Below are 13772 nucleotides of genomic sequence, written 5' to 3' on the forward strand. Positions count from 1 at the left end.
CTCTGGTAGAATTAATATCCTAATGAATACAGCGTTGTGCTCTCGTGACTCTATCAGAGACATCCATCTCCACAATTCATCCACAAAGAAGCCACAAAGAAGACTTGATTCCACAGTTCCACATACACTCCACAAACTCCACCACTTACTCACCAGACACCTGGCTCTCTCTGCCCTTAATCCTCACAGCAGCCCAGGGCGGCTTCACCGCACATGCATGCGGGCTGGCTGTATCCTGAGACAGGGATACTTGTGGAAGCTCTGAGAATCTGAGCTCCCTACCCCCACCCGCCTACTAGAGGAGGCCAACTCGGTTCCCACTGCCATTGCTATGACAGCCCCATGCTGGGCCCCAAGTGTCCCCTGCCCTCCATCCCTAGGACAAAGGCTCAACCTGGCTCTCATGCCAGCTGTGGTTGGGGAAACCCCTGCTGCCTGCAAAAACCAACTTGACTTTGAAAAGGAAGAGACAGAAGCCAGGGGGAAGGGTGGCTGGGCCACTCCCTGTGGGGGCAGGTGCTAAGTAACTCTATAAACCCTGGCTAACGATGCAATTACAACTATAAACAGAGCCCAGGAGGGATCAGGGCCAGAAGCCAGACCCTCAAAGGGCAGCCAGGCAAGGGGTGGGTCCCCCTCCCACCTACTTCCCAGCATTCAGGAAATGGGGTGGGGGCAGGGGGCGGCTCACTGCTGATGGGATGGGCGGGCACTGGACACCCCAGCGGTACTTAAATGAACTCTTGCCTTCTCTGGCCCACTCCCTGCCCACCTCTGACTGAGTCACCAGGCCATCAGCCCTAAAATGCACAGTTGGCTCTCAGTGGATTCAATGTTCACCTTAGTTGTCCCTTGCCTCATTCTATGGAACCAAGAGATTTGGGTCTCCATTCAGTTCCACCTCCTAGGTGGTCTGAGAATTAGCACTCAGCTGTACCAGGCCCACTAAAGTGTAAGGACATGGGCTCCTCTCACAGAGGAGAACCCCCGAACAAACCTTTCCCTTCATCACACGCTCTGCTTCGCGGCTCTCCTGTAACTAGGAGGCGAGCTGAAAGAAGGGAACCAAATGAACCTAGAGAAACTGAGGCACAGTAAAAGTTCCAGAAGCAGGGGAAAGCCGGTTAACTGCTTCTCCTGGCTGGCGGGTCACTATGGCTGCCTTACTTTCTCCAGACTGGGGGCTGCCACCTGAGGGATGGCAACTGGCTCCCTGGCGGAGCACCGGGCAGCTCGAGAGGGAGCGGGCCACCGAGCCAGGCCTCCGCGTTCGGATCTGCCAGCATCTGCACCTGGCCGCCGGAGAGGAAACTGGAGATCCGTCCCCACCTCAACACAACACAACCCTCCCCCCCTCCCCCAAACAGATCCAGTGCCTAGTCTGGGCCAATGGAATCCGGGCCAGGGTGGGTGTAAGGGGCCTCAGGCCACGTCCTAGAGGCTCCACTTCCCTTCTTCATCAAGCAGCCCCTCACTCCGGGTCCGGGAAAGTGGAACCCACACTTCCCCAGCGAACTGAGCGCTCAAGTTTAGTCCTGCAACTGTCACCCTGAATGGTCTGCTGCAAGGCAGGCGAGAGCTGACGCAGGTTGGGGAAGGGCGTCGCGGTGAGGGGCAGGCGCAGAATGCAGGGCGGGGGCCGGGGTAGCGCTGGCCCAGACCAGCCCCACCCGGGCGGGCGCCCTCCCTTCCTCCCCAGGGCGCGGGGCTGGGGCGCGCCGGGCGGCTGCGGCGCGAACCTGCTCGCGCAGCCCGAAGCAGCTCCGGGCAGCGGTGCGTGAAGCCAGAACCCAGAGCACAGCGGGGGCCGAGGGCGGGGACCCAGGTGGCATCCGCCAGCTCCCTTCCAGGAGGCGCTGAGCGGAAGAGGCGACGGGGTCCGGAGTTGGGGGTGGGGAGACGAAGGCATTGACCTGGCGGGGCGGGCTAGCCTAGGGTTGGACGGTGCGAGGGTGGGGGTAGACAGAGAAAAGGGGGCGTATTTTCCGGAATTGAGGACCAAGAGTGTGGCTGAGGGAGGAGGGCAGACGACTGGGAGCTCAAGGAAGCAGAAAGCAAGGTGCACAGAGGGTGAGACCCCGAGCTGGGGTTCCCTAGGGTGCTGGGATAGTGCAAGAGGAGAAGTCTGCCTGAGACATCAGGGTCTGAAGCCAGAGGTGTCTTCTGCAAGAGGTCCAGAGGGGAGAAAGGCAAACAGGAGAAGGAGGGAGGGATGGGACGTTCACACTACCCCCGGACACTGGCAGCCCAGCCCACGGGGCGTGGCGCCTCTCCGGCCCTCCCACTCCGCGCGACCATCCAGGCTGGGCCAGGCCCCGCCGGCCTTGGTGCCCACACACCTCCCCGGGCCTCGGACTTCCCTCCCCCGAGCCCCCCTCCCCGTCCCCGTTGTATCGGGGGAGGGGGAGCGAGCTCAGGGCCCGGGAGTCCCTCAAAACTTCTTGCAAGTTCACTCCTGCACCTCCCGCCCCAGCTCCGCTCAGCTTCCCCGAGCCAGGAAGGCCCGTGCCCGCCCCGGCCACTCCCGCCCCGGTTACATAAGGTCGCGGGGAGGCGGCCCCCGGCCCGGCCCGAAGGGAGGGGCCCAAGGGGCTCCCCGGCTGGCGAGCTGCATCGCTCGGGCCACGCGCCGGGTACCCAGGGCTGCACCGGCTGCGGGTGGGTGGCGGCGCAGTGCACCCTGTCCTGCTCCAGTCTGTACCCCCACCTACCCCCCCACCTGTCTCAGGCACCCACAGGATGGGAAGTGCGGCGCTGGCGTTCCCCAGCCCCCCTGCACCCCTTGCCCCCTAGTCCCGCTCACCTCGCTCTGAAGGTCAATCTGTCCGCCGCCGGCGCCCTGAGGTTCCGGCAACTTGTCCCAAGTTCGGGTGCCCGGCCCCCGAGCTTCGCCCGCCGCCCGCTGTCGGGCTCCTCGGGCTACGCGCCACCAGCCAGGCCCGCCCCGTCCGCCCTTCTCGCCGCCGTCGGCGCCGTCGCCGTTCTCTGCGTCCCGCCCGCAGCTGCCGCCTCCGCTGTCACCTAGCCCCGCGCCCGGCGCTTGGGCTCCGGCTGTCACTCCGCGCCCACTTCCCGCTGCGCCCGGCAGAGGGCAGCACCCGCCCCTCCTGCGGACCGCCCCCCGTAGGCCAACCGCGGCGCCCGCTGGGAAATGTAGTCCCCGTCGCAGCCACGCAGGGTTCGCCGGGATTTGAAGTTTCATTCTGCTGGCCGAGATTCCCAAGGAGTCAACTTTTGACTTTCTGTCTTTTTTCCCTTTTCAGATTTTCTCTCCCTTTTCTATCCATGATGTCCCATGATATGACTTACTACATTATTACATCTTATGAAAAGATCAAGTGCAAGCTGCTTTTTCAGGAATGTGAGAAAAATATAGGATCCCAGGTGGTCCCTCCTGGTTTTTGTTAAAGGTGGTACAACAGAAGACATGCCCATAATTGCCAGAAGCATTACGGAACTTTATCCTTTAGGAACTTCCATTGGGGAGAATCTTGATTTCTTTGTTAAATAATAATTTTATATGCATATATATATATATATATACATATATATATATATATCTTTAAGACAGGGTTTCTTTGTGTAGCCTTGGCTGTCCTACAACTAGTTCTGTAGACAGGCTGGCCTCGAACTCACAGAGATCCACTTGCCTCTTAGATGCTGGTATTAAAAGTGTGTGTGTGTCACTCTGCCATATATATATATATATATATATATATATATATATATATATATGAAGGGATTAAGAGAAAGTTGAGATCAGGGAGAGAGTAGGCTCACCAGAGAAACTAGGCAAGGACTCCTCATTGTCTTTTACCATTGCCGTCTTTCTTTTTGGTGAGTTCTGAAGTTATCTTCAAAGGGCTGCTGAGACACTTAAATAGATCACAGGATGTTTCCTGGGCTGTACCTGATACTGTTGTAATTGATTAGGTAAGAGGTTATAAAGGAAGTTAGGGTATCTTAACTGTAATCAAAACAGTCCTTTTAGTGGGATTTCCTGACTAAGTCTGGGAGAGCGCTGAGGCCCCACTCACGTGCTTGGGATTTAAACCTGGTTTATTGTTATTTTTACCATTGTCTTGCTTTGTTGAGAACAGACTCAACCAATAACCCTAGCTGGCCCAGCATTCATTAGTTGATTATGCTGCCCTCAATCTAACCGAGATCTGCCTGCCTCTGCTTTCCGAGAATGCTGGAGTTTGAGGCGTGTGTCTCCGCTCCTTGCTTGTTCAGACACGCCTAATGGAATTCCCTCCGTGTTTGCATGCTTCGTGGAAAAAACGGTCGCTGTGCCACCCACAAAAGACCATCCAGTAGGTACTCTCAAGTGCCCACAGTGTCTACTATCTATCCTGTCTCGATTTGGAATGTGACGCACGACCTGGATCTTGCCCTTTTGTCCCTGCCCCCGAGTGTAAGAGAAGTTGGACCTGCGTCAGCACCTACATTTTACGGCTCAGAATTCCCCAGTCTTCCGCCATATCTGTCCCTCCTGCTGGAAGCTACGGGTACTAGAATATTGCTTAGCTTGTGGTCCCTTTTTTTCCTTCCTTCTCCCACCACCTCTTTTTCTCTCGGCTTCCTATCCTTTGCTTCCTCTTGTTCCTTCTCTCCCTCCTCACTCTTTCTTATCTTCCTCTTCTCCTTCTCTTGCTCCTCTTCCCCCCCATCACATGACCCCAAGTTTCTGGGGCTTCCTAAGATAGTCCTAAGGATGAAGTCTACAGCGACAGACCTCTCACTGAGCTGGTTAGAGAAAGCCTGGGGAAAAGCTGGCCCTGCAGTCCACAGCCAAGGGACAGTCCTCCTTCCAACACATGTCCTGGGACTTAGCACACTGGGTAAAAATATCATCAGTCCACCTCAGTGTCACCGATGAGCAGCTTTTCTAGAAATAGGATCTTGCTTCCTCAAGGATCCATGACAGTTATAAATGAGCACACATACAGCATCCTTCAGAAAAGTCTAGTCAAAATCGGTTCAAAGTTGAAGAGGCAGACTCTTTGCCCTGTGGCATGTTGCCCCCAGATACACTGCTGGTGGACATTCCTGGGTCTTGAGACCAGAGGGAAAGTTTGGGGAAGTGGCTCAACAGAGTATTTTCCCTTCGCCCGTCATGCACACGCCCCTCAAACCGTTGCCTGTTTGATCTCTTCAGAGGGAATCTGTGAACAAGTTCCAGGCCAATCGCCAAGCCTGGCTTGAAACTCTGCTTCACTTGGCATCTGAGTGACCCACCGGGAAAGCTTGTGGCCACTAAGGTCAGTCAAAGTGGAACTTGCCCTGTCTCCCACTCTGACAGTTCCCCGAGACCCAGGAATGTGACAAGCCACAACTTCACCCAGCTCCCACACCCGCATACCCTACACACAAATGACACAACAGGCTGGTCAATATGGAAGACTATTTATTATTAGGGCAAGTGTTAGGTCCAGAAAAGACAAGCTGGATGCAGAGAGGAGGAACAGAGGGGGCAGGCAGGCTGAGGGGAAGAAGGGCACAGGCGTGTCTAGAGGGCAAGTCTAGACAGAAGTGGCAAGGCCCACCTTGTTGTTGCCCATGTCGAAGATGGCATAGTAAGACCTGAGGAAGACATCCCCAAGGATCCAGAGGGGCTGGCCACTCTCAGAGGTCAGAGAGATGCTCTCAAGACCCACCATGCAGATGTCGTCCTCCTGTTCAACAGAAAGACAAGGTTCACCCATTTGTTTACCTGGGGACTGAACTTCAGCCCTTGAATAACACAAAGACTATCCAAAGGGCTCACTGGACAGCTGACCCCCGTTAACGAAGACCCATTAGCAATGGTTCTCCATAGCTTCCTCCATAGCTACCCTCCCCCTGCTCCAAGCCTGCAGCAGGTCAGCCTGGTAAGCTTTGAAGACAGACCAACTTGGGTTCAAACCTTAGCATAACTTTCCCCGACCCACTCTAAATCCTGTAAGCTCTGCCCAGAGGAACAAGAACATACCTGGATGATGTAGGAAGAGGGTGACAGGGGGAACTGGACACCATTGAGGACGAAACTGAGGGTAGGCAGGCTACTGACACTGTCGCAGCTCACAAAATACTGCAGAAAGGAACACGGTCCAGGCTGATACAGCTCCCTCAGGAGAGTGTGTCACATCCTGGGCATTCTACACCCTAGGCCCTCACCCACAGTCTGCTTTGAAGGGCACAGCATCAAGGGAAACCTGACTTACAAACTCTCAGTATTCAGGTTGAATTGCTGCCCTCCCTCAGCTAACGCCCTTTAACCTACAGCTCTGTAGAGCACGTGACCCGCCAGTGCCCGCCCAGAATCCGAGAGAATGGGCTCAGTAGTAGACAGACTCTCCACTGGCTTTAGGACTGAGAGGAGCAGGAGAGCATGTGGACGTGAGGAAAGTGTGGATGATAGAGCTGTCCCTTGTCACTCATCTGTGTGGCTCCCATCTTCTAATTATTTTCCTCCAATCTCAAAGCCCAGATGGTGTTCAATCCATATTTCAAGGTGGCTTTGGCTCAGAAGAAAGTCTCTCTTTGCTACCCTACCAAGGCCACTAACCCACCAGTGCCTTCAGTGGCTAAAAGCCTGGAAGCCAAGGATTCAGATCTCTTTGTGTTTCCAAAGAGAAATATACGTACACACACACACACACACACACACACACACAGGAGGATCGCCTCCCCAGAGGAAGAGAGCCCCTTTCCCAGACTCACCCCGTACTCTCCTTCCTGGGCTCCTATGGTCTGCAGAAGTTCACTGAGGTACTGGGCAGGCATGACGAGCAGAGAGGTACCTGTGTCTACAATGCCTTGGCAGCCCTGGGAGGAGCACCATCCAGAGGCCTGGTCGCCAATGAGGAAGCTGAATGGTAAGAAGATGGCAGCCTCAGTCCCCACCCGCTCAAGGCAGTTAGAGGGGCTTTCCCACCACAGCGCCTCAGGCGGGTGCATACAGAGGCCAAGCCGTTCTTAAGGAAGGTAAGGGCACCTCACCTCACATCAGTCACCCTAGAGTCTATCAAAGTCACCTGGATGACCGCTGGATCTACTTCCAAATTCTCAAGGAAGGCTCTCGACACACTGAGAGCCAGAGAGCCACTGGCTGTCCCGAGGACACTGAAACACTCAGTTTCTAAACTGTAGCCTTAGACTACAGGGCCCTCCCTCACGTCTGAGATTGTCCCTATGTGGCCCCGCCCCCTCTTCTCCAGATTGAGCGGGCTTCCATGCTGCTACACGGGTCGCTGTGACTTTGGTGAAGGTCCTCTCCCACCCACCCCCCCACCTGGATGCAGTGCCTGGACGAGTGGATGGTTTATACCATCTAAGGTACCAGATGACGCTCCCTGAGGCCCGCCCGACCACACTCACTCGTCGATGGTAATCTGCCAGTAGAGCTCCTGAGTGACAGGAACCCAGGTGATCTCCCCAGTGTAGAGGTTCTCGTCCACGCCTCCAAACACAATCTGCCCACCGTTAGACCCCTGCTGGCTACAGAGAACAAAAGGAAGAAGGGTAGGGGTGAACAGCAAAAGAATTCCGGTGGCGGTCCGCTAGCCATTTTCAGAGGAAAACATCTCCTTCCCTCATTTCCCATGGAGGCTTCCTGGGGACAGGCTTTCTCCCTCAGACTGGGGCTCCCTGAGGACAGTCTGTGTTTCCTTCAGTCTGGGGCTCCCTGAAGGCTCCCTGAAGATGGGATGTGTTTCTCTCAGATGGACTCCCTGTCTGGGCCTCTCAGAATCCTCAGTGCTTCAGACTCTGGAGTGAAGCTGTCCTTCAGAGTCCTGGCCCCCCTGGAAGGGAAGTTACTTTTCGAACCCACCCCACCAGCTACTTTGCTGTCTTCTGCCTTTTCCTCCATCCATCTACCCCCGGGAGCCCGCCACACCCTGGCTGTTCACTTCTCTTTTGGGACAGACAAGTGAGGCTTGTCTGGAGGGGGAGGAAAGACTGTTCTAGTAGCCTCCCGGCCAAGGGTAAAGAGCAGGGATGGATGGAGCTCCCAAAGGTGATGTGTAGTGACTATAAACAGGTGAAAAGTATGTCCACAGAGTTGGTGACAAAGTCAGATTTAGGCCCTTAAACCACGGTGAGCAAGCATATGGACACTCTAGAAGGTAGCTAACTTGGAAGAAGAAAGAAAGAAAGAAAGAAAGAAAGAAAGAAAGAAAGAAAGAAAGAAAGAAAGAAGGAAAGAAAGGTGAAGCCTAGCTAGCGCCTGCTCACCTCTGCTGGAAGGGTAACACCAGGTTAGAATAGAAGTCAATCCTGGGCCTCGCCCCAAAGACTCCAGGACCAGTCGGAACAACAGATCAAAGGAGATGAAGCGAGATTACCACACAAAAGAGATAGGGAATGGAAAGTCTCCCCAGAGTGGGACCTCAGTGGGGTGGGCCCTGGAGGTGGACCCAGGAAGTTCCAGCGAGAAAGCCAGAGCCCAGACTTGAGCAGGGGCGGGTGTGTGTGTGTGTGTGTGTGTGTGTGTGTGTGTGTGTGTGTGTGTGTGTGTGTGTAGGAGTTTGTCCCATCCACGAAAGACAAAGAACAATTGTACGGACTGGCAGGAAGGCTCAGCAAGTAAAGGTGCCTGTGGCCGAGCAGCTGAGTTCCATCTCTGGGACCCACACGGTAAAAGCAGAGAACCGACCCCTGTGAGTTGTCCTTTGACCTCTACAAGCTCACTGTGGAGTGTATCCCAACCCCTGCTCTAACACAAATAAATACATGTTTAAAAAAAAAAAAAAAAAAAAAAAAAAGGAGTGGGGGGTTGGGGATTTAGCTCAGGGTAGAGCGCTTGCCTTAGCAAGCAGAAGGCACATTTAAAAAAAAAAAAAAAAAAAAAAAAAAAAAAAAAAAAAAAAAAGGAAGGTGGACAGGAAACAGATACAGGGGTGGAGAGCGCAACATTCAGGAACCGGAGAGGAAGGCTGGGACAGGTATGGCTGAACCTGCCAACCCCTCAGCCGAGTACGGAAGGTCTGAGGCCTGCTGAGCGGTTGCTTACCTGCCAAGGTAAACGCCGAAGAGGGGCTGGGAGAGAGCGCCCTCCCCCAACATGCCCTGCAAGGCGGTGGTGGCACCCCCTGAAGACAGGCCAGGGTAGGCCAGGCCCATGATGCCATCAAATTGGGCATAGACAAAATTGGTACCAGGCTCGTTCTCACTCAGGCCAAACTCCTGGTTGGGAACCTGAATGCTTTGGACCTGGGGACGGAGGTTAAAATACAAGATAGTGACAATCCAGACTAGACCTCCCTCTTCCAGACCCTTTCCCCAGAGACGTCTTGTTCATCTCCACTCAAGTCCCCACCCCCACCTTGGTAAGTCTGGCAGGAGCCATACTCTCTTTCCAGGGCCAGCTCTAACAGTATCAGAATCTCTGCCCCTGTCCCACCCCTCTCTCCTCAGCAGAGCTTATGTTCCTGAAGGAAAATGGCCACAACCAAAGGGTTCATCATGGCTTCCCTGGCTCCTGACATGAAATGAGGGTCAGCAGGTGAGTGGATGAGGTCTTGTGCTGACGCCCGTCCTATGAACAGCGATTCCATCACATATCAGGGGCTTTGCCTAACGTCCTCATCTTCCTCCCATCCCCCCAGCCAGGAGTAGAGAACCTCACTCACGGTCAGAGTGTCATAGCCGAAGAAGCCAGTGAGGCTGCCAGTGCCGTACTGCAGGGAGAAGGTCTGCCCTTCGGTGTAGTAAGTGGAGGACTTGCTGGGGTTGAAGCGGGCGTGTGTGGCTGCAAGGAGAGACAGGGCATAGAGCACAGGCTGGTGAGTGGAGGACTTTGTGCTCTCAGGCCCAGAACGTGCCATCCCTCCTCAGTCTGTGCTTAAACTCCAAGAGGTTTTAGCATCCCCTACTTAGGACCCCAAGTCAAGGGGTGACCAGCTGAGGCTTCCAACCTCGAGTCACCGGTGACCTGAGAGCCTCCTGTGGCTTACAGGGAAAGCTCTGAGACTATGGCTTGTGTCTCTGGACAGGGTAGGTTAGACCTCCTTCTGCGTCTTAGGTCACAGAAGAGTCCTAGCACAGACCAATGGTGACCACTCGCTCCCCCTTAGGGGTGAATGGGCCTCTAAGCACGCCTTCATCCTACGGCCTCCGCCCCTTCAAGAAGCTGCCTACACCAAGATCCTGAGTAGCATGAGATAGGACCAAAGAGAGACTCCTTGGACCAGAGGCAGTAGGATTCCAAGGCTCTTCCGTGGACCGAACTACTGCAGGACAAGACCACATCCAGTATTGCTCCAACCCATCCTTTAGACATGCATGATGCAAGCATGAGAGGTGAGGTCATGTGGGGTGAATAGATGGTGGGATTGACTGTTGTGAAACAGAATAGCCATTGCCCAGGAGAAAAAGGGATGCCATTGTCCGGGCCATCGGGATGGGTAAGGGGGGATAATGGAGTGGGTAAGGTGGGCCTGCACCGGGGAAGGTATATACTGCTTAGCAAGAAAGGCAATGGAGCCACCCAGCTGCAGGGCCAGCCTCTTGACGTGGCTTGGATATGTCTGTCATGTGACTGCCGAACACCGCCATCCTCTCCAGGAGTGGATTTCCTCCCAGCATTCTCAGGGAGGTATCTGTCCCCTTCGCCCCCCATCCAGCACTCACTGCAGGCCTCGCTCTGGCAGTAGACAGAAGACACCCACAGGTTGGAGGAGCCGGTGTCGAAAAGGACCAGGAAGTTCTGGGGTGGAGTCCCGATGCTGATCTCACCGAAGTAGGAAGCCTGATGGGGTAGGGGTGTCACGGGGCAAACTGCTTAGTTCTGAGGGTTCCAAGGGCTTAGCAATGCCAAAAGTAACAGAAAGGGACCCAGCAGCTGTCCTCCAGACCACACCAAAACCGCTGGCCCAATTCTCCCCTCAAAACCTTCCCCAAGCTACAAGACACAAGGCTTCTTTTGTGGGCTCAGCTGCAGAGGCAGAAAGGACTCCCCACCTTCGCCCCCCATCCCGAAGCTCTTCCATCAGCTGCCTATAGCAGACTAGAAGAAGAATGTGCACCCCAGGGTAGGAAGGTGGTATGGATAGAGACTCCCCGAGAGGTGTTGAGACTTACATCCATGTAGGCCATGGGCTCATAGAGTACACTGTAGTCACCGAAGTTGCCGAAGTGGTACTTCTGGCCAGGGTCATACTTGTGGGTCTTCAGAAAGTCTTTAAGGACACCCCGTTCCTTCATGGTCTCACGGATACTCTTCATTTTCTTCAGGGGGACCCTGCCGAAGGCTGTATGTCAGGCCCAGGCCCTGCCTTCTTCTTCTTTCTTCCTTGTCTCCTTCTATTTCTCTCTTTGTCTCTGTGTGTCTGTCTCTCTGTCTCTCTGTCTCTGTCTGTCTGTCCATCTGTCTGTCTGTCTCCTGGCTCTGTCTGTGTGCCTCAGTCTCTCTTCCAGTCTGCCCCCCATGCATGTGGCATCTCTCTGTCTCCCCATCTCTCACTCTCGCTTCTTTCTAGCTTTCCCCCCTTCCGTCTTCTTTTCCATTCTCTCTCTCTCTCTCTCTCTCTCTCTCTCTCTCTCTCTCTCCCTCCCCCCCCCTCAGGGAGTCATCCTGTAATTCTCCCTCAGGAGCTGGAGGGTGACTTGGAGAATTATTCTTGTTACAATCAGCACATGTCTCAGGCTGGCCTCAGACTTAATATGTATCAGAGAGTGACCTCTAACTCCTGATCCTCCTTCTTCTACCTCCTATGCATGTGCCACCACACTCAATCTATAGAGCGCCAGGGGTCAAAGCCAGAGTGGCAGAGGTGCTAGGCAAGCATCCTACCAACGGAGCTACATCCTAGGCCACGCTGCTACACTTTTTGAATAGTGCCAGAGAAACAGGCTCAGTCCAAAGAATCCTTTCCCTTGGTGGGTCTTCCAGCATCGATCACCAGACCACACCAACCTCCAGCCCACGTGACAGAGCATGGGGTAAAGGGAATAGTACTTACTGGTAGCTTTACAGCCTAGGGACATCCCTGTGCCTCTTGGGACAGTCCATAGCTTGGGAGTTCCAGAGTTAGAGCTTAGGAGTCATGGCTTCTGCCCATGTCACCATAAAGTGTGGTCTAAGAGCTCCTGGCTGCCAATGCCCAGGGTCTCTGTAGATCCACCTGCCTGCAACCGCAACCTAGAATTCCTCTTACTTTTATTCTTTTTCCATCTCAATTCCTCTTTCTCATAGGACTCTACATTTCAGGATTTCTCTGGTTAAACCTTCGCGGGAGCCACACCATTCACCTCTACTGTGGTTGCACAAACGCAAGCTTATGGGAGGATAAGCTGGCCTTTCACCCCAGAAACTACCAGGTCGCAGGCCTGGTGAGAGGGCTCAGCAGGGAAAGGTGCTGCTGCCAGGCCTGAAGGCTTGTGTGTAGTTCCTAGCACTGTACGGTAGAAGGAGGCCCTGACTCCTGCCATCCGTCCTCCGACCTCCACATATATTCAGTGGCACAGGTACACTCATCTCCCCACCCCACATACACAAGATCAATTTTAAAACGAGAAACTTGAGTCGTAATTTAAAAAAAAAAAAAAGAAATCGAGAGCTATCAAATTTTACAGATGCTCAAATCCCTGGGTATTACTTACGACCTGCATGAATCCTCCCCACCACTTCAAAGTCTCTCTAGGTCACTATTAATACCTACAAAGGGACTAAAGGCATGGCTCAGGGGTTAAAAAGCACTGTTTGCCGGGTTGGGGATTTAGCTCAGTGGTAGAGCGCTTGCCTAGCAAGCGCAAGGCCCTGGGTTGGTCCCCAGCTCCAGGGGAAAAAAAAAAAAAAAGCACTGTTTGCTTTCCCAGAAGAGCAGGCTTCAAGTCTCAGCACCTACAACCTGTTGTAATGCCTGTCCCAGGGGATCTGACACCTCCACGGGCACCGGGCACCGGGCACCGGGCTCCAGGTTCCCACGTAAGGCTCTCGGAGCCTAGAGCTGTTCTCCGGTCTCACCTGAGCAGGGATGCCTCCAAGAGCGGGAGGCAGAGCAAGGCTACCACCATCCACTTCATGATGCCGGTTCGCAGCTGGTCTCACAGGAAGAAATCCCTTCGAGCTCAACCGTTGCGGTGGAGTGAAGATCTGAGCAGGACGCCTTCCTTTTATATTAGCCAGGAGCTAGCCCAGCCCCCTGACTCCCCTGGGCAAGCATGACCCTCCCCTCCCGCCCCGCCCCAAACCAAGATGTCCCTTGGACTGCGTGTATCAATGGTTTCTGTGTGTTTTTCCTTCTGGAGCAGGACCAGGACACTTTTCATCTTATTGACTTTTTTAATTCAAGCAGGGAAGGCCAGGAGGTAAAAGCGATTGGAAGAACAAAGCCGCCGCACAGTGGAGTGGCAAAGATTCATTACTCACTGCCTTGGGAAGCAGAGGTGCGATACAGGCCTTTGGGCTTGAAGAAGGGGCCATGATGGTTGGTTCCTCGAGCTTGGCGCTAGTGTCATTTGGAAACAAATAAGTCTTTGTTTCTGGGCCTTGTCCTGTTCCCTGTAGGGTGCTAACAGGAACCTCATCTCCCCACTAAATGCCAAGAGCAGACCCCCACCTCCACCCCAGGCTGTAGCCACCAAAATGTCTTCAGACATTGCTTGTTTCCCCTCGGAGACAAGTCCTCGAGGAACCACCAGCAGGCAACATACTTGGAGGTCCGACTTAAGTCTTGTTTCCCAATCCCCCTTAAACTTCTGGGAGCTAGGGTTCAGAGGGTCGGGGGCTAAAGGGCCGAGAATCAGTTTGATGGCTAGGTTCACAGTGGTAGCAGTCTGTGGTG

The 13772-nt window shown here is 54.3% G+C and overlaps 2 protein-coding genes across 2 annotated transcripts in view; both read right to left on the reverse strand.

Moving 5' to 3' along the window:
• Tfeb (transcription factor EB) overlaps window positions 1–3084 on the reverse strand; it is a 55820-nt gene extending 52736 nt beyond the window's left edge. Inside the window, exon 1 of the mRNA XM_032900562.1 lies at window positions 2804–3084. The gene's annotated coding sequence lies outside the window, so the exon portion shown is untranslated. The remainder of the gene's footprint in view (window positions 1–2803) is intronic.
• A 2384-nt stretch (window positions 3085–5468) lies between these two features.
• Pgc (progastricsin) lies at window positions 5469–13011 on the reverse strand. The gene is made up of 9 exons (XM_032899432.1): window positions 12953–13011; window positions 11068–11227; window positions 10618–10735; window positions 9618–9736; window positions 8999–9198; window positions 7363–7482; window positions 6706–6853; window positions 5975–6073; window positions 5469–5678 (listed from the first exon to the last, which is right to left on the reverse strand). Exons 1-9 carry the CDS (start codon window positions 13009–13011, stop codon window positions 5526–5528), a joined length of 1176 nt encoding a protein of 391 aa, XP_032755323.1. The 3' UTR covers window positions 5469–5525.
• Window positions 13012–13772: the final 761 nt, after the last annotated feature.

The sequence above is a fragment of the Rattus rattus genome, chromosome 4 (assembly GCF_011064425.1).
Source record: "Rattus rattus isolate New Zealand chromosome 4, Rrattus_CSIRO_v1, whole genome shotgun sequence".
Classification (NCBI taxonomy): domain Eukaryota; kingdom Metazoa; phylum Chordata; class Mammalia; order Rodentia; family Muridae; genus Rattus; species Rattus rattus.